Below are 21,098 nucleotides of genomic sequence, written 5' to 3'. Positions count from 1 at the left end.
ACCCCAGCTTTCTCCCTCCTGCACTCAACACCCAGCCATTGGAGGCAAACGTGCTGCACTTGGTGAAGGCCCAGGCGGCTGAGACACGTGTGCTCAGCCCTTCTGTCCCCCCTCTGTCTTTGGAGTGCCGGAGGAGTGTATCCGGTGGTCTGGGCTGCCCAGAGGGGGCCGCTCAGCATTCCTGCTCTCTGCTCAGCCCTCAGTTCCTCTGCCTTCCACCCACTGAAGGCCCACCGCCCCTCAGGGGGAATGGTTTCTCAGTCTCCACCCCCCAAGGCTTCAGAGGTCTGCTACTTTGCATTTACTAGCGCCCTAAAGAACCTCAGATGATCTCTCGGCTCTGTGCCCTGCTGCCGGGATGCGCAGGGATGCAGAATGACAGAGCTGTGCTCCTTGGGATTGTCACCCACCTTGCCGTGCTATGTGCCGCGTCAGCATGCTCAAGGTGTGGTTGGTCTCTACGGCAAATTCCTCCTGCTGCTCCTTGGGCAGGGATGAAAATCGGGGTGTCTTCTCTCCACACGTGACTTCAGTTCAGAGACTTCCATTAATCTTCAGCTCTCTGACAAAACTGTGACTTGTATATTAACCAGACTGTTTTAATTAAACACTGTTTAATGTTTAATGCTGAAACAAGATTCTCTTATGACTTATGCAGCCTCATCAAAAATGGAAGTCCAGGATCGTTTTAATAAATATACTTTTTGTTAACACCAATCAGAGCTGGTTTCTGTGTTTGGTCGTAAGCACCTCGGCTGATTCAGAAATTAGTATCAGGAGTGGTTGCAGTAACAGACTGTCTGGGAGATAAGAGGGTCAGAAACTAATGAGTAGTTTGGTTGGGAGCCAAAGGCAGTGAAAATCCAGCTCGTCTGCTGGACCGGACTGTGGCACTCCATGCCACGTACTGACAAACTGGCTAATTAACAGACTTTCACAAAGGTCAGCAAACCCATGTGCAGGAGAGGAGCCTGTCTCTTTTTGCCGCTTCCCAGAAACAGCCACGACCGCTCACTCACATACCGCCTGCTTCTGCTCTGCGCTCCACCCACAGAGCTGAGTCGTGCAGGGAGGCCATACTGACCGCAGGCCCAGGATGCTCCCGCAGCCCTTGCAGACAAAGCGCCACTGAGCGCTTCAGGTCAGGGAACAGGGTGGGGCAGGGCGGCTGTGTCTGTGGGTGCTGCTCAAGTCGAAGGACCCACGAGAAGCACAGAGGCCCATGTTCTTCTTTCAAGACTAAAACCCAGGAAATTCCTGCAACTGAAAAAGAAGCAACCCAAACCAAAGCGAACTCCCTCCTGTGAAGCCTGTGGTGTTCAGCCTCAGGTGCCCAGCTCATCGTGGTCTCCTGGGACCCTAAGCTCTTTCTGCTCTTCCCAAAGCTCTGGAACGTCCAGGTGGAGAGACACGCGCAGCAACCAGCGGATCCAACACCAAGTGTCTGTTCACTGCGGTAACCCCCTGCACCTAGCACACCGCCAAAAACGCCGTACGGGGGCGCGAGAACGTGCCTTGTCTTCTCTCCCCGTGTCCCACGGTTTTACAGACTTTGCAGCCTGGTGCACAGCTCACGAGACGCCATGAGGGCGTGTCCACCACCGCGGGACGACCACGCAACGGCAGAGGCTTCAGCTCGTTTCTTTTTTGGACAGAGGGCGCGTGTGTCACCGGCTCTAAGAGTGAAAGCTGTGTTATGATAGTTTTTTGTGGGGGGCGATGTGTAAGAATGGGACAGAGCGTGTGCTGATTTGGGCAGCCAAATGGGCTGAAGTCGCCATCCATCATCCCTTCCTGGTCACCAACATCTGAACCCCTTTTCTGTATTTGGGCAGCTCTACTTTTGGAGCTGTGCTGTGTGCTAACTAAAACTAACGGCCGCCCTCGTCCCCACTCTCCTGGAGGCCAGCACATGGGTAGGTAGCCACGCCACCAGGCGTCTGCAGCGCGCACTCGCAGTGGAGCCCGGGCCAGGACCGGCAGGCGCAGTACAATTCTCGAACACCAGCATCCTCCCAAGAACGGCACCGCGGCACAAGCTATTCCTGGGTGTGCGGTCCTAAACCGGGACCCCCAGCTCCCCAGATGCCTCTGAGAGTGACCCATGGTGTCTTAATAAATTCCTTTTCATCCAGACTACCGAGGAAGGTTTCTGCCGCTTACACATCAGAATGCTGACTGGGATACCGGGTAACTGAGATGCAGGTCCCATGATGGCCCGTGTTAATTTTCTTTCTCTGGGACAACATAGATCAGCAGGAAAGAGTGTGCAGGTTTCGGCTGAATGTGACTCACTCCTGGGAGCATATAACCTCCCCCCACACGACACCTCCTTTACTGTCACTTCCCCCATCTAAAAGCAGTGGAGAGGAAACACGAATCAAGAGCTCAAATTCATGAAAGTATTATAACTACTAACTTTCTTTCGAGAATTACTTAAGATTTATATCAGCCTCTGAGCTTCCTGGTTTTTTCTTTCCAACAATCAATGACTTCAACTTCTCATTATCAGGGTGGCCGTATTTCTCTCTCATTGTGTGAGTTTTAAGATTTAAGGTTGGCTACACCTGTTACTAGTGCTTTGATTCTACACAGATATCTATAATCAGCTTTCCTCCCACATAAATTGTTATTTTTTTTAAATATCATAAAGATCAAAGTTTCTGCTAAAGTGACTTAAAAGTTTCAGAAAAGAGAAGACCTCATTTTCCCTCCTTCCCTGTGCTAGTGAGGAGGATGCACATTTTTCTGTTATAATAAGCTAAATTTCTTAATCGAGTACAACCAAAGACCTTTCAGCTTACACTTCTGAAAAGAGTAATTATGGTTGTAGGTAATGTCTCTTTCCACAGAGGTTAATAAACACATGACACATCTCTTAACAGCACTAACGGAAATTTATGTTAAAGTTAATTAAACTCAGAAGTCATAACTTGACCTAATGTCCACTTTTGTCATAGATTCAACAAATCCAAATTGTTTTAAAGTCATTTTTATGGCTAAAGATTCTGGGAAGTGTCATTTCTAAGCATAAAAAATGGCGCACACGTCTACATTTCTTCCCTGCATGGAGTCTACAATACACCAGTATTTCATGTAAAATTCAAGTCAGCCATAGTTAATTTTATGAGTCCATTCTTCTACCACCAAGCTATGACATCCAACTCAAGGGGGCTGTGTGGAAATAATTAATGTGGCAATTCCTGCTTCAGAATGATAAGTGGGTAAATAACTCCTGGTTTCTGAGATAGAAGAGCTGAGTCAACAGCAGCACAGAAATTATGATTGTCCCAATTTTCTATTTTTATGATCATCTCATATTTAGATTTTTTATACTTGCCCACTTGCATATTTGACAATGACACATTTGTCAATTTTTAGGATTTTCTCTTAAACCCGGTTTCATGCAGCACCACAAGCAAGCAGCTATCACTGCCCTGAGCTGTCAGGATGCCTTCAGGTATGTTGTCTACCCAAGGCCCCAGGGCGGAGAACACCCCCAATCTTCCCTCACTTACAGCCACAGAGGGGAGACGCCCCCACCCCCCACGGCCACAGAGTGGAGAACACCCCCAACCCCCTTCCCTGCCCCGCCCCATGGCCACAGAGCGGAGAATGCCCCCAACCCCCTTCCCTGCCCTGCCCCATGGCCACAGAGGGGAGAACGCCCCCAACCTCTCACCCCCCATGGTGATAGAGCGGAGAACGCCCCCAACCTCCCACCCCCACAGCCACAGAGTGGAGAATGCCCCCAACCTCCCACCCCCCACGGTGACAGAGCGGAGAACGCCCCCAACCTCCCACCCCCACGGCCATAGAGGGGAGAACGCCCCCAACCCCCCATCCCATAGCCACAGAGCGGAGAACCCCTCCAACCCTCGCCCCCCCCACCCCACGGCCACAGAGGGAACATCCCCACCTCCCCCATCCTGTAGCCACAGAACGGAGAACGCCCCCAACTCCCGCCCCCCCCACGGCCACAGAGCAGAGAACGCCCCCAATCTCCCCCCCCCACCCCAGACACACATCTTTGGGCTGCCCCATGTAGCTTGTACAAAGCAGCAGGTCTCATCTAAAATGCTAGAGAAAAGGAAACCCGAAAAGGACGGGCTCCTCTGTGGACACTGTCATGTCTGCTCAGATTACGTGGTCCAGGAGCAGCGAAGGTTCCGTGTCTGCCTCCCTGCCTGGTTGACGGGGAACGTCGTCTTAACTGCTCTGGGGTTCAGTGTCTTCCATCCCAGAACAGCTAACTCAGCCCCAGCGAGCTGTGGGGAGATCCACCCAGATACTACCTGGAACCACAAGGCCCAATCCTCTCGTCGGAGAATATTTCTATTTTGGGGTGAAAGTCTTTTTTCTGAAGCGCAGACCTGGGACCAGCCACCTGAGCTAACAGTGGGCAGCAAGCCCGTGATTCCCACCGGCCAGGAAGAGCTACCAGTGACTCCACGGCTTTGATTTTGGAGGAAATTCTGCTGCCGTGGACTCACTTCACACGGGAGGCTGGACTCTGAACGAAAAAGTGTGCCTGGTGTCTCCAAAGTGAACTGTACGTGAAGCTAGAGGAGTCGAACTGTGGGACGTCTGTGAGGTTGCCTCAGCCTGTGAGGCGCTGTCCCGGGGCTCGGACAGTCCTTCCCCGAGAGGAAGGTCACGGGTGTCTGCAGAGACAACGGTGAGCCGTGGCACAACGCGTGAAGTGGGGGATGAAGCACCACGGGGATTCAGAGCACGGAAAGCACTTGCAGCGCCAGCACTCAGAGGGACTGGGAAAGAGCAGCAGGATTTTGGCCCGTGAAGGGGGGGCGGGGGGGGGGGGCAAGTGCACTTCAGGCTGAGACAGCACGAGTTGCGGCCAGAACGTGAAAACACCCAAGACGCCATAGTGGAGAACGAGCCTTAGTATCAAACTGTACCGAGTCGGGAGGGAGGAGGACACCTTCAGAGTGCCATCGATGGAAACCAACCTCGCCAAGTAAAACCAACCCTAGTTTGTCCCCACGTAACGTTACAATCTCATGTAGCAGATATCTTTTATCCCGGAGTCACAAAAAGCTGCCCACTGTGAACCTCGGCCTTTCCCCAAAGCCCCGGGAACCCTTCTGAAAGTGGCATGTGGGCCCGGCCACCCTGAGCCCAGGAACTTGGTGTGAGCACATGGGCGAGGCTCCGCTCCTTGTCTGGACAGCGCCCCTCCGTTAGGTGACAAGGACGCATCGGGCACACGTGGAGACTCGTCCCTTCTACCAGGGCTGCTCTAGAGAACAGTGGCTCAAACGTCAGGCCCACCGAGTCACCGGGACACACAGTCCTCTTGGGAAAACAGCACATCACCCGAAAACAAGGATGCCTACTTCCCGATTTCACTTATGTTGGTAATTCTGCTAACTCTGCAACAAAGGGAAAACTCCAATTTCCAATGCCTTTAAACATTTCGGTACAGTACTGGGGATTGAGCATTATAGCCTTTTGTGTTTCCGGTGTTTTTACATCCAGGGATTAATGGCGATTATTTCTGGGTGGATGGAATTATGGGTGTAATTCTTTATTTATTGGCTGATCTGTATTTTCTGATTTGTTTTCTAAAATACTCCTTTATAAAAAAAGTTCAATCTGTAAGATTCAGAACCATTCAGGTTATTTCCCTGATTTGTCTACACATTCATAAAAATTCAGTTTTAGTATATTTAACAAATCTTGTTGGGCATTTACTGTGGGTCAGGCCCTCCAGAAACACAACGGGGAGGACGACACGTGGGTTTCTGTGCAGACGGCGGGCTCTGCCTGCTGCTTCACGACCGTCATCTCACACGTTGAAGTTTTTGCAATGGTTAATAGAAAACTCATGTTCCCACTGGCCAGCCCTGCCTCAAGGCCTCTGCACCTGCCCTCTGGCTTCCTGGGGCACCCTGCTGACATGCTGCCCGCTGGGGAGGCCCTCTGTGACCCCCTGTGCGCAAGTCCCACTTCACCCCCCTACTGTATATACATATGAGTATTTCACTCACACTGAAAACTCTGTTCAGTGTCCATCTCATGGACTATAAGAAGTTCAGTGAGAGGAAAATCTGACTCAGGCTGACACAAGGCTACTTGATTCTTGGGGTGTCCCCAGGAGCTGCAGGGACACTGCTGCGAGACCTGGGGTGCCGCATCAAATACAGGATCCAGGCTCTATCGCCTCCCTGAAGCCAGGAAACGCCTCACTCCTGAAGCGCCCCTCCCCCGAGCATCGTAGCCCGCGACACCGAGCCCGCACGGCGGAATCACAGTGCGCTCCACCTCTGCTATCAGACACATCCACACTTCTGGCTAGTTTCCAAAGCTAACCATTCAGGAAAAAGGAAAACTGGCTGGAAATGAGTTGAGAATAAAGCAAACATGTGGGGAAAAAATGTAAAATGTACAAAAATGATTAAAGATGCTGCCAAGATTCCAAAACAGCACCAGGCCCATGACAGCAACGTCATTTTGGATGTAGTAGAAAATAAAAAAAATAAAAATAAAAACCCAACAAGACGCCTTCTGTAGCTAATGTTTCTGGAGCGAACTCATCTGATGGGTCACATGGTCAGTCTGCTCTTGGCCCCTGTCCGTGGTGAAGTCCCAGCGCCTGGAGTGCTGGTGAGGACGTGGCCAGCTGGGAGCTTTCCCAGGTCACCCCCAAGGTAACTGTGAGCAACCAGCTCTGGGGTCAGAAATGGCAGGGACAGCGGGTGGGCAGGACGGGAGGCCGGGGGCGACCTGCTGGGTCGTGCTCCGTTGCAGCACCTGGGTGAGCACCCTGCTTATCCTGCCGATCGGTTTGAGGAACGAGGCCTGCAGCTGTGCCCGGGCTGCTTGCTGCGGGTGAGGCTGTGGGAAGGGCACGTGGGGACGCCTGTCCTTCCTTTTGGGCAGCCCTGCCCTGGCCGGCGATCCCCACGATCAACACACCCGTGTTAAGGGTTTGAAGAACGAAAGGAATAGCGAAGATGGTGGCAAGTGGCTAATGAAGAAACACAAGCAAGCAAGCGTTCTTCCGCCGTGGTTACCACGCGGGTCGTGTCGGGGGCTGCCTCACGCCTGTGCCCTGCACGTGCAGCCAGGAAGTGCCACGTCTACCTCCGGATGCCATCACTGCAGCAAAGCCCCGGACCTGCTAACTGCTCGGCATTCTTCCTGCAGAAGCTCCTGTCTGTCCCGGACACTGAGCACTTCAAGACACAGCGTTTCTTGCCACAGAGAAACACTTGTCTCTGCCATCTTTAAAAAGCCCAACTTGAGGGGTCTGGGCCAACTGCTACTCATGTTACCAAAGTGAGAATGTTTCAGGACACAATGAGTGCTCTGAGCGCTAGCCGTCAATAATGGTTACTCACAAATGCACACTGAAAAAAAAAAAAGAAAGAAAAAGAAAAAAAACCAACCAAACGAGTGTGCACCAACCACGTGCATTTGATTACAAGGTATCTCCTGGACGTAGCTCAGCATCAGCCACGGAAAGGACCCCGTGCTGAGGGCGCACCATTTGAAAGCCACCCTCTGACGGGAGCGCTCACTGACCCCGATGAAACCCACCTGCAAGCAGATCGCCAAGTTCACTCTGCAGCCGAAGGAGGTGCTCACAGCCCGCGGGTGGAGACCCAGGTCTTTAAAGAGCTTGGAGAACGACTGGGTGAGCGCTATCCGAGGCCGCTCTTCTGCCACAACCACACATGTCCGCACGCGGGACAAGTCCAGCCCTCGTGCCTAGAAATAACAGCAGCGGTAAGAGGTCAGCCTTCCAGTGCTCAAGGTGTGAGCTCCTTAACCAGATGGATACAAGCAACACACACTCCACGCAGACAGCGTTCTGTGTCCCCGTCACTCAACGGTCCTGGGACGTCTGTGTGGGGAAAAACCCTACAGGCATCAGAGGACTGAGGGTGCCTTCACAAACCTCTCTTAAATAACGGTGAGATGCAGCAGCGAGGAGCACGAGGAGAAGCAAGGTCCTGGAAAAACAATTACAGGACAGGGTCTGGGGAAGCAAGACACACCCCTGAACACGGATACACAGGACCACACACTGGACAGAAATGAGAAAAACTATTTTTAAATCAGAATGGAGAAGTAAAATATTTAGACAATTTTGTAAAGACAGCACTCCTCCTAAGTCCCATGAGACCGAAAAGATCCTGTTCAGTTCTGAGGACTGTGTGTGACTGAGCGAGCTCGGGTCTGCACCACGTTCAGTCAACTGAGCAAGACAGCAAGATGCAGAGGAGGACCTCAGAGAGCCGAGCACCGGACTGTGCGAAGGGGCGCTTCCCAGCCGGGCCGGGTGCCTGCAGGGGCGGGGGAAGGAGGCGGGTGGCGAGCGATGGTCTCCAGAGGAACAGAGCTGTAGCAGGACGACCGTCTCAGGCTGGGCCACGCAGCCCTTCCGGGCCCTGCACCGCGGCCTGGGCTCAGGGCACAGACACAGGGGGCACGGTGCAGGGGACACGGCTTGGGGGCATGCTGGCCCCAGAGGTTCCTGCACAGATATGATCTCATACACACGAAGCCACACAGAAAACACTCCGAATGCGTGATCCCAATGCTCGATTTGCACGTGTGTGTCTTCGGGGAGGCAGTGCGGCCTGGGTCTCGAGATGGCGCACCTGGAGCTGGAGATTCAAAATTTGGCTCCAAAATTTATTAAATGTAAGGACCTGGAAAGGGTGCTCAATTTCTCTGTAACTTAAGATTTCTCCTCTTTAACAATAGTGCTTTCTATCTCAGATGCCTATTGTAAAGATTAAGTCAATAATCAAGGGCTTAGAAAGCACTCAATTATATTATTATTTGTGAAATGTACTCCATCGTTTTATAAAATAACATAGGTGATATAATAATTACATTTTGTAAATTTCTTTTCCTAGATCTATAATTTCACACAATTATATATTTGTTTATGTAGCTTAATATCAACATTATCTTGCATTTTTTTTCTTGTTCAAGCTTAATGCATTAGGTCTAAACAGGAAAACAAAATTCAGGAGATAAATGTAATGCTTTACTATTCATTTGTGTAGATAACTCATGTGCACATGTCTACACACACACACACAAATATCATCTGTCTATACACAAGACACACATCTGAGCATATAAACCATGGATGGCAGTTGGAATATAAATCGAAAACCAGTCATATGATTGATTATCTCCCCTCCTTACTTGGATCGTGACTACTTCACCATGAAAATATGTCCATCAGAATGTTATTGACTTAAATGGAGGCAAATGCTAACATTCTGGTTAGGATGCAGACCTACACATCAAGGTCTTCAAGGAAAACAAAAATGAGTGGCTAAATTCAAACCTACGGCTTGAATACCAGCATCAGAAAAAAGTTAACTTCACTGCACAAGTGAACTCACCAACGGAGGAAAAGCCCCTGAGGGCCTTTCGGGCAGACCGGACGCACTCGCAGACATCAGAGGGCACACCCTGACCTGTGACTCCCTGGGGCAGTGCAATCATTCACCGTATAAAATCAAGTTTTCACATGAAATCAGTTTTGGGAGGGAGCTTCAGGGGACAGCGGATTACACCTTGGCTTTTGTGAATGATTATTTTAGCTTCAGCAACCCTTGCCACGCCCTGTGACAGGTGCTTCCCTAGGACGCTCGGACGGGCTCCCCAAAGCACCCTGAGGCCTGTGACAGGCTGCTTACCTTGAGGGATTCTGTCTGCGAGCCCAGCCCCTTGGTACAAAGTTCCATCACTGAATAGGAGCAAAACGTATCCCGGACTTTGTACTGACTCACGGCAAGAAGCCACAAGGCAGGGTTGGTTTCCAGCTCAGAAGGCGGGATGAGAATGGACTGGTGCCCGGAGTACACACTGCGGAGAGAGACGGGAAGGGCCGCGTGAGGGTGGGGCCGCAGGACCCCTGTGCCTCAGCAACATCTGCTGCCCACTTCAAGAGGGGGGCAGTCCCGCCACTGCCCCTCCAGGTTGGCCAATACAAAATGCAAGTGTGTTCACAAAAACATTCTGCAAAGCCCAAGAGAACTCCAGGAATCTTGATTCGGTGACCGCCTTTTTGAGCACTCCTCTGAAACCTCTAGACGCTACGAGGCCATCAGGGTTCTCTCAAGGTTGCTACATTCGCAAAATACAGGAAACACAGGGTTGCATCTATAAAAACGCATGTTTTCTTTGGAGGAATCAAGTCCTTTGTCCATTTTTTTGATGTGATCTCTACACCCAACGTGGAGCTCAACCTCATGACCCCGAGATGAAGAGTTGCATGCTTGACAAACTGAGCCAGCCACGCGTCCTGTCCGTTTTTTTTTTTTTTTTAGACAACTGGCTTTTACTGCATTACTGATGGGGGAATCTTAAATCCCTGTATGTTGAAAACTAAAATTCAGAAAGTGTGAAAGTTATCCAGTTGTGAGTAATTTGCACACACACGTTGTGATAGGACATCGTAACGCTGCAGTGCTTTCTTTTGATTAATTAAAGTTAATGCACAAGACAGGAAGGGTAATTAATTTGACTGCCTGTGAAGGAATAGCAGAAGAAGCAGAAGATAAGGTCGTATGCCAGTCACTATTTACACACACGCCGTATTAAACACACTCAAGCATCTCAAAGCACACTCAAATGCCACTGTTATTTTAGTAACAAAAAGTCCCATGTAAGCCAATTTCTCCTTTTAAATGAGAGTACTTCCTGAAGGGAGGAACAGATGCTGAGTTGAGAGTAAGAGTTTAGAGGAAACTCTACACCGTGAGCTGAAAGCTGCCTGTGGTTCCCCCCTTCCTTCCACCACCCCCAGGTGCTGGCTGACCAAGGGAAAATCACAAGCAAGAACTTTAACAAGTAACCAACAGGCTCTTTGTGGACATTACAATAAATACCATTTAAAGACTCCGCTTTTGCTTTAGAAAGTGCCTTAGTCCATTGCTACGTACCTACCCCTCAGATGTCCCTTCTGGAAGGACCTGGCTATGTTGCCATGTGAGGGCTCAGGGGCCACCAGCCAGCTGCCAGTGCCTCGGGCGTGCGGGACCCCCCACCCCGCCTTGACCTGTGACTAGCCTGTCTCCCTTCACAGCTGTGACCCCCTTCGCTGCCCCCCACACCTTTCTGCGGCTTGAGCCAGCTCCTGACAGCTTTCAGAGGCTCCTGTTAAGAACGCCGTGCGCGCACACACACCCCTCACCTGGAGACACCCAATCATACGTTTCTCATCGGGACCACAAACCCTTCAAGCTGGTGGGTACTTCTGGTTCTGCTAACGCAGGCCGCTGAGCACAACCCCAGTCCACAACCAGCGCGTGCGGAGAAAGCCCGACTGTCACTCCAGGATGGAGATCCATCATCATGTGGGAGCTAATTTTTCAGTGGTAGGTGCATCCATGAGAATGTCTGGATTTTACTTAACCCTTCGAGTAAGGGAGTCTGAGAACAAACAGACGCTGTATTTGAAGGGCTACCCAAACCTCAGCATAGTCAGCGCTGGGTCTGGGTCGAGTTTAGAGGAAACCTGCAGAGCTGAGGACGTACTACTGTTCTCAGGGAGCAGGAGAGAGGATTATTACACCCACGCCTTTCACGTTTGCTCCGAAATCCTGCTGCTACGGACGTCCCGCTGGGCATGTGATTGCCCAGAGCGGCACTCCCCGGTGGAGCCCTATGGAAACGTGCGGAAGTTACCTTTAGTGTCAATTTATCAAAATCAGGGAGGAGCCCGTTCCCATGACTGTAGCACTCGAAATTCTGGCAGTGTTTCTGTAAGATGTGTCTTTGAGAAATTAACTCAGGTCATGAAAGATCAGTTTACACTAAGGTTACTCGAGACCAAAACACAGGACAACGAATCTACCTGCATCACCAAGTCCCGCTCCCACTCAAACAGCTGAGCGCAGGCCGTGTGCTGTAACCACTGTGAGTAACACTCCATCAAACAATGTAGCCTGGACTTCGCAGTCTGAGAAAACAAACTTTTACCCAGAAGCTCTTGTACCCAGAGCTGAGGTTCCTGAAAATCAGAGTTTCCATCCGGTGTTGGAAGCTGGCCTGTCTTCCCTGTGTGCTCACTTTTGAGGCATACCATGTTATTTTCAAAGTAACCTTCCAAGAATTATCCACTTGGGGTCGGAAAGAAACCAAACATTTCCCCAGCTGCACCCCTATGTCTAGTGGCCAAGGGATGCCATCACCCCGTATACCCAGAGGTCCTACGGAGCAATTTGGAGATGTTTTCCCCGGGGCTATAAGACAAGACTCTGCTGCCAGGACGCTTTCCCAGAGGTGCGCTGCCCCTGGGGACGTGGACACACACACAGGACATTCCCGCCTGGCCTGAGCTGACAGAAACTGATGTTTCCTTTGCAACCCTGGGTAGAGTCGTGCTGTCTGTCCCTTGCACCATGGCCTCCAAAGACTCGGCACACACACATGCTGTCACTCTGAATTAGAGGCTTTCTTGGTAGCGAATGTGTTCACTCCAACATGGAGGAGGAAGAAACAAACATGACAGGAAATTTTCCTCCGCTACATGGACGTCGAAAGAACAGTCTCAGGGATCAACTATGGGGTTTGAACAACCTAAGATCTAACAAGCCTGCACTTTACGCACCTCAGAAATCCTAACTGTCCGCCAGGAAGCATGCGTCCACTTCTGTTCATGAATCAGGGTTAACAACACAACTGAACTAGGTTTCCCCGCATGCTTTGTACCACAGCTCAGATTTACAGTCGCGGGATCTCACCAAGGATTTTCACATTTTCAATGCTGGGCTCCAAACACGTGCTGTGACATCTGAGCCCCACGGCTTAGGGAATCAAAGTGTGGGCAAAACCTTACGATGATACTCCTCTTAATGATGACAATTCATCACTTCCATGTTGTTCCCAGGGTTTTACTTCATAAGTACTATGCAAGGAGATCCAAACCACAGAAAATGAAATACGGAACACCCACGACCAGCCTAATCAAGAACATACGTCAGGATGAACGACCTGCCTGGTCGGAACCATTCCCACATGAAAGGGCTGGGGTCCCCCGTGTGGAATTCAAGGCTAGAGAGTTGTAGGCACACTCGTGAAAATCAAGTACGGTGCGCCACTCTCCTCGTTACACTAGGATGGACGTCAACATTAAGAAAAAAATTAACAAGTGCTGATAACAGAGGACAGACAGATAACAGGGAACACTCCTCACGGATTTCTTACTAGCCCTTCCTTACTCAGCCCAACCAATGTCGATTCATCGCTTCATTTACTAACCGGAACTGACTTCTTGGCACTCGCCACAAACACCTCCTTGGAGAAAACAACCGAGTAATAGCAGGCTGCTTATACTGAAGACGATGATTTTCTGAGAATTCCTGGAACCTGAACAGAATATTCTAGTCTAGATCTGAACTTCAGACAGAACCAGATGATTAAAGACACGTGGGAGTATTTTCTGCACATCTGTGGCTCGCCTCTTCGTTCTGACGGTGTCTCGTAGAGCGGTAATGATTGATTCATTTCAATGAATTATGTCCTATCGTGGGAGACTTTTGGTGTCATATCTAAGAAGTCACGGCCATGACCCAAGTCATCCAGACTTTTCCCTTCTAGGAGTTTGATAGTTTTATGTTTCACTTTAGGTCTACAATCCATTTTGAGCTAGTTCTTGTGAAGACCGTGAGGTCTGCGCCTAGACCCATTTTTTCGCGCACGTAGAAGCACGGTTGTCCCCACATCACTTGCTGAAGAGACAATCTTGGCTTTGTTGCATGGCCTTTGCTCCTCTGTCAAAGATCAGTCTATCTCTGAGCTTCCTGTACCACCAAGAGTGAACCCTGATGTAAATTATGGACTCTGGTCCATGATGACGATGCATCAACCAGGGTCCTAGATTATTAAAAAAAAAAAAAAAAAAAAAAAAAGAAGACCCACCCTGGAGGGAGATGCTGATGATGGGGGAGATGGTGCGAGTGTGGCCGTAGGAAGTATGTGGGAAATCTCTGTAACTTCCACTCAGTTTTGCTGTGAATCTCAAACTGTTCTGAAAAATAGTCTATTTAAAAAAAGAAAAACATGGCTGACTAGGAGGAAAAATCAGACATTTTGGTAACATACAATTTCACACCTTTAATTCAGTGATTTCAGCTTACTAACCTGAGAAAACACACAAATGATCAGAACTTGGGCACCTGGAGCAGGGCAGGTGCCTGGCTCGCTACAAGACACGTCACCCTGCGGTGGGCAGGTTACCGTCTGCACTGAGCCCCTCAGCTCCCTGATGACAGCCTGTCTTCCTTCTTAAGAGTTTTTTTTAGGTATCATGCGCGTACCATCAAATCCACCCCATATGAAGCACAGAATTGAAAGGATTTTACTAAATTTGCAGAGTTGTTCTGGAACGTTTCCAACCCACCTGTGCTCGTTGTGGCTCGACCCCAGCCCCACTCAACCTCTGCCCTCCTTTCTGGCTCTGTAGAGTTGTCTTTCCCAGACATCGTATACAAATGGCATCATTGGACACAATCACAGAATATGTGATTTTGAGTCTGGCTTTTCTCCTCGTGGGCTGTTTCTGAAGTTTATCCACGCTGCAGCCATACCGCATCGTACGGACACGAACACACACCATCCAGCCTTTCACCAGCTGGTGGACCCGTGGGGTGTGTGTTTTTCTTTCCTCCTTGTTTTTACGAAGGCTGCTAGGGACATTTCACTCACCAGGGCTTTGGGTGTTTTCCCTTTGCTTTGGCAGATGCCTAAGAGTGGAACTGCTGGGTCACACTGTGAATTTATGTTTAATTTTTAAGAACATGCCAGACTGTGGTTTCACCATTTCACATTCCCGTTGACAACAACGTAGGAGAATTCCGGTTTCTGCACACCCTTGGTTACTGTTGTTTTGTGGTATTGTTTTGAAACCAGAAAATACAAGTTCTCCAACCTCGTTACTTTCTGGGGTTTGCGGCTGTATCTGCTCCAGTGGGTACGAAGTGTTATCTCACTAGCTTTAATTTGCATTTCCCTAATAAATGCTAAGCATCTTTTCATTTGCTTATAAGTCATTTCTGTATTTTTGGTGAAATGTCTATTCAAATCTATTGCCTGTTCTTAAATTATGTTGTGGGTCTTCTTCTTGAGTTTTGAGAGTTTGTTTTATATCTGGTTGGAAGGACTCTATCAGCGTATGATTCGCAAAAATTATTCCCCAGTCTGTGGCTTTCCAACTTTTCCAACTTTCTTAATAGTGTCGTTTGATGTGCCCACATTTTTAATTTTATTGAAGTCATATTTTTGGTATTTCTTTTATGTATTGTACCTCTGGTACCATATCTAAGAACTCTGCCTAACTCAAGATTATAAAGACTGACTCCTCTGTCTTCTAAAAGTCTTAGCTCCTACGTCAATGTCTGAACATCCAACGTTGCCGAGCATCATTCACTGGAAATACCACCCTTTCATCATTGAGCTGTTGTGGTACCTTTGTTGAGAAATGAAGTAGCCACACATAAGAGGTCACCACAGTTTCCAGACTCCGAATTCTGTTTCACTGGCTGTTTTTTCTGCACCTACCTTCCTATTACCTTTATGCCAGCACAGCCCTGGTCTGGTTACTGCAGTAAGTGTTGAAATTGGGAAGTCTGAGCTTTCCAACTTTGTTATTCTATTCCAAAATTGTTTTGGATATTGGGCATTCTTTTTTTGTATTTTAGGATAAAATTTTCGATTTCTGCCAAAAAACAAAAACAAAAACAAACCAACCCTGATGAGATTTTGACAGGAATTACTTCGAATCCTAGATCTATTTGCAGAGAATTTCCATTTTAACAATATTGAAACTTCCAACCCATGAATATCAATGATCGGAAATGCTTTTTAAGACATATTTGATCTTAAGAATATTTTGAAACAATTCTGTTATATCATGATTCTCAAAGAAATAATCCTCTATTTTATGCCTGAAGGTAACTTTAGGGTGAAAACACAAAAAATTGTATTAAACTTTTTAAAATGCTGAAAGCATTGCAAAGTTACAGAAAAGTTGTAAGTAGAAATAACTTTTTCCTCTCTCGAATCACTTGAGGGTGGGTCACTGACGTCAGCGGGTATCTCCAGTAAACATATTTATTTTTCTCCATACAGCCAATAAGATGTCAAAATCAGGAAACAGATACATTTCTTCCACCGAAGCCTTGGACCCCTTCACGTTTGCTGGTTGTCCTGACGGTGACTTTTACAGAGAAAGGAGACCGTTCAGAGACACACCCGCAGACGCCATCAGCCCACCCGCTGGGGTCCTCAGGGCTTCTGTGACTGTGTGAATCTGGCACTCGTGGTCACAGACAGCAGCTGTGGGCACCCCTCAGTCTGGGTCTGATGCTCCCTGGACTCAGTGCTTCAGTGAAGGGTCTTTGTCAGGACGACCCCGGACATGACGCTGTTTGCCTCGCTGCAACTCTCTGGGTGACACTCATGACCCCGTGTCTCTGCTGTGAAGGTTCTCTCCATCCCTTTATAACTCACAACTGTTTTCTAGATGTCTACTCTATCGATCAAGCTTTCAGTCTGTCTGTTGGAATGGTGAGATAATTTCCTGTTTTATTCAAAGTGTTATCTATCATAATCTTTATTTTGGTGCTGAAATCCCCCAATCCAGCCAGTGGGAGCCCCTCCAAAGGGCACGTCACCCTCATGCCACGAGCGCCTTCTCGCACAAAAAGACATTCAGGCGCATCTTGTGCATTTCCTGGACCAGCCGTGAAGTCGGCCCTTCCCCGAGGGAGCGCTAGCCCGTCGGAGCAGACAGCAGCACCCCCAGTGCCGACAGGTGCTGGGCATTCTCATTCCTCCTGCGGCAGATGCTCCCAGGCCAGTTTCTAAGCAAGTTTGTCCGGATCTGTTTCTGCAGAGACTTCAGAAGGAAGAAGTTCACAGCTCTCCTGTATTTATGTCAGTGTTGCAGAGACAATCAGCAGAACTTGGTAATTTCATGACTTCTGAACGAATTTGCAGGAAAGACGCCATTAGGAAAAGCCACCTTAGGGCCCCTTTCAAGAGCCCCACCGTGACCCGCTGCTACCGGTGTGCGTCAAACCTTCCCACCAACAGGCAGCCTCTCTGGCCGTGTCACGAGGGTCAGGCTCGGTGAGCCCCAGGGGCGGGAAAGCGCTCCATCCACTCGCTTCGGCTTCACGGGCGCCTTTGCCAAGGGACACACAGTCCCCTTTAGGGTTAGTGCCGCAGGACAGGCTTCCTTCGCGGTTGGCTGCACGTCCCTGGCCCCTCTGCTGCAACGCCATATTCTGAACGACTTCCCAAGAAAAATATTTACGCACGATACTACTGCATTCTATAGTGAGGCAAAAATCACTGAATATTTTAATTGAATTGAATTTGTGCTCTCAAAAACTTTAATTGTTCTAACTAGAATGAATGCCAGCGTTTTTCAAAACTACAGGACTGGATTTTAATCTAACTTAATACTATTAAGTACGATGAATGCATTAGAATAATTGTTTTCCAAAGTGCATTTAAAGACATGAGAGAAGACATTAGCGACTATTAAGAAGAAAGGAAATCATGACCGTTTTCATACGGCAGCATCTCAGTTTTAAATCTATATTAAGGCACAGCCACAAAACTGTACACACACCGAACAGTTTATGGCGAAATCACGTTTGGTGATTGCTTTACAATGCCGCACGGAACACAGGGGCAGAAAAAACTGGAAGGAGAGATGAAGCAAAGCCGTCCGAACGCTGGCCCGTGGGAGCCGGACGGTGGGCACCGGTGTGCACCACGGCCTTGTTCACGTGCTTGCAGACGCTCGAGCGTTGACACTACCAAAACAGTATGCTACCTCCCAACCAACTCTGGAAGACTGCAAAATGCGAACGGTGAGTACTTCCTGGTGTCACGAAGGGGCTCTGGCCCCTGTGGTCTTCGTGTTCTGCAGGCTGTTTGGTCTTCCCCAAAGTTTCTACAGTCTGAAGAAATGCCAACACACCTCACATTCACCCTCTCGAGACACTTGCTGAGCCTGCTATGGCCAGCCCTGGGGCGCTGGAGACGCGGACGTGGTGGGGACTCTGGTGGGCTCTCATGGGGAGCTCCCCGCCTTTCTGCACCTGGTTCCTCCCAGCCACGCCAGCGAGAAGCCCGAAGGAGGAGGGAGCCTGAAGTGTGCATTGACCTAATACACATTCCAGGCCAGGGGTAACTGCTAGGTAAAGGCAAAGCACCAAAGCCTCAGGCTGGCATCCTCGCTAGGAAATAGGGGTCCCCACCAGGCAGCCTCCCAGAAAGAGCCCAGAGTTTGTGGTCTCTGTGGGGCTCAGCAAACGCTGTGGAGTGTGGATACCACCGCAGACACATCTGGTCCTCCCGGAGCGCGGGGCTGAGAAGGGACGGGACAGTGACCCACCTGTGACCCAGCCGCAGCCGGTCGGACATGGCAGCCCCCCCCGACACTAGCATCTGCTCTGCAAATGGTCTAGAAAGGGGGTGCATGACGGATTTAGTCTTCATTGTAAAGATATTCAAGAGGATACTCACCTACAGAGGCACCACAGGACAAACCCAAGTCCACAGTAAGGGTCCAAGCAGATGGCCACTTCTCGAGAGGGGTAGAGTTCACACTGCAGCTTAATGGAACGGCAGAAGGCACTGGTGGCTGCGTGAGACATCTGCAAGACAGCAAGGCCACCTCAGTCCACGCAGCCCGACCTCCAGCACCCCACGGTGACCGCAGCAAGGGCGCCATGGCAGCCACGCTCTGGCTTTGCCAGCACAAGAGGGGGCTGCGATTCTGGTCAGTGCCCCCGTTTTCAAGGGCTAAACCACATGCAACACTTCCTGGGCCCCCAGACCCAGGAATCCTATAGCTGAAGTCACCACGTCCTACAGCCAAAAAGCAGGTTAGCACAGAAAGAATTCTCCAGCAATCCCACTATGCTGTGAAGAAGCTGGGGACACACTGGCTCAGGGCCCCTCTCCGGGTCGGGACCGTATCTGATTTAGACACGTGGGCCATGCAATAGGGCCAGCAGGGCACGGTGGACGAACACCCCATCTCAACGGTCAGGAAACCAGGCTCAGAGAAGACAGTTTGCTGACGGTCACACACACTCGAGCCAGAATCTCAGCCGGGGGTGCGCCAGCAGCCACGCTACCCGTCCCCGCACGACCGAGGTGACAGGAGGGGGGCTCCCACAGCCGGAATATAACATGAGTTACTACAAGATACCGTAAAATGTATCTAATATAGTCAAGTTTCTCACAGAAGCTTTCTAGCCAAGCCAACCCAAGAGGAAAAGGAAAATCTTTCCAAGCTCGTGGTTTTAAACATGTCTTCAGTTCATCGGAAGTGGTGTCCCCTGGAGCTGAACCGAGTGGGGGTGGAACATGCACCCTCACACGCAGGCAGACCCGGACAAATGTCTGGGAAAAGCACCCGTCAGTCACCCCAGCAACGGCGGAGAGAAGCCGGGGGTGGGGCATGCTTCTGCCGTGACCGTGGGAGCGCTGTCAGACGCTCTGGCCAGCAGGGTTCACTGTGGATACTTCACGGAGTTCATAAAAAGTAACAGAGACTTGCTCTAGAATCGGACACACAAGCAGCTCCTTTAGCTTTGCTATTAAAGCCACAATAATTTGCTTAAAGAAGAAACATTTATGAAATATTCCTTCAACCTCCCACCTGCTGGATTGGGAATTAGTAAAATCCTAACTACCAAAATTACCCACATTCTCACTAAAATAAACCTTTACTGAACCCCTGCTCTGTGCAGGCACTGTTTGTAGCAAGAACAGAGTTTTTCAGCTTAGCTCAGCAAATACTAATATAGTAATTGAGGACGTGCTTGTATCAGGCTTTGTATTAGGTGCTCGAACTACAAAAAAGAATAAAACACAGCCTCCAACCCCAGGAGCTCGTGATCCAGCGGGAAATTGAGAGAGAGCTCTGTTAACTGCGGGGCCTGTGAGCACTTTGACAAAGTGGGTGGAGAGCCCAAGGAGAGCAGAGAATGCGTTCTCCCATCGCCCTGGGGCTCACAGAGGGCTGTGGGTCTTGAGGGTGAGTAAGCATGAACAGATCTCTTCATAGTGGCAAGAACGCAGAGAGATTAAGAAAAAAGCAACCAGGAAAGCTGAACATTTCACGTCCAAGCTCATTGCAATCTTGGACCCTGTCAACATCACAGACCCATAGTCCACTTTGGAAGAAGAACGCCCAATTCTTATGAAGACAGATTTGTACCTGGATAAAGAATTAGTTTTCCACAAGCCCCAAACAAGCAGCTCTCGTGCTTGACTCTGAAAGAGACACTGAGAGCAGACATAGTCAGAGCGCTCAGGGATGAGGGCACCTGTGTTTATTTTTAGGATGCATCTTAGGACTTCTCTAGGGAAGGGTTACTTTCTGTGCGGTATGACTTTGGCTGATGATGAAGTAAGTGTCCATGGCCTGGGCAAACATCAGCGGCACACCCCATCCGAGAGTGAGCCCCTCAGTGGAAGGGAGAGCCACCGCAGCTCTACAACAGCTTGTGGGGAAGCCCAGAGGGCGATCGAGCTGAAGGAAACAGCAGGTGCCATATGGGTCCTCCACAAGACTTCCTCGTAGACGTGGAGCTAATGTGTACCCAGGAGCCACCAGGAATGCCAGAGTTCAAATTACACTTTGGAAGAGTATTACAAAACTTATATTGAACATATAAATACATACTCATGGGTCTTATACTAAATCAGACATTATACAGCACCCATTATGGAGAAAATGGTTTACTGGGTAAACTTCTCTCTCTTACCTTTAGGGATTTAACTGAATACTTAATGACATTTTTGTCCAAAAGCTGAAATTGAATTAACATTTCCAAGAAACATGGTGACAAATGCAATCAAAGAGGTAAAGGGGATTTCCACCAGGACAAGACTATAAACCAGATGATTTCAGCTCTGTTTACGCCTCTTGGTATTTAAGGCATATGGGTTTTCATTAAATGACATCACAGTATGTTTCATCTCAGGTACTCATCAAACAAATTAAATTGCAAAAGTTTAATAAAAACTTCCATAAATTTGAGGAGCACCTGGGTGGCTCAGTCGGTTAACAG

General features: G+C 49.4%; 1 protein-coding gene across 6 annotated transcripts in view; it reads right to left on the bottom strand.

Moving 5' to 3' along the window:
- Positions 1–21,098, bottom strand: part of DIP2C (disco interacting protein 2 homolog C) — a 395,318-nt gene that overhangs the window by 38,294 nt on the left and 335,926 nt on the right. For all 6 annotated transcript variants that reach the window (XM_026478673.4, XM_026478674.4, XM_026478675.4 and 3 more), the window contains 3 exons: positions 18,538–18,668; positions 9,690–9,858; positions 7,564–7,734 (listed from right to left, as the gene is read on the bottom strand). In XM_026478673.4, coding sequence (XP_026334458.2) covers positions 7,564–7,734; positions 9,690–9,858; positions 18,538–18,668 — 471 coding nt within the window. The remainder of the gene's footprint in view (positions 1–7,563; positions 7,735–9,689; positions 9,859–18,537; positions 18,669–21,098) is intronic.

Source organism: Ursus arctos, unplaced genomic scaffold (genome assembly GCF_023065955.2).
Source record: "Ursus arctos isolate Adak ecotype North America unplaced genomic scaffold, UrsArc2.0 scaffold_30, whole genome shotgun sequence".
NCBI classification, from domain to species: Eukaryota; Metazoa; Chordata; class Mammalia; order Carnivora; family Ursidae; genus Ursus; species Ursus arctos.
The sequence above is the reverse complement of the archived record's forward strand: the minus strand, read 5'-3'. Positions and strand labels throughout refer to the sequence as shown.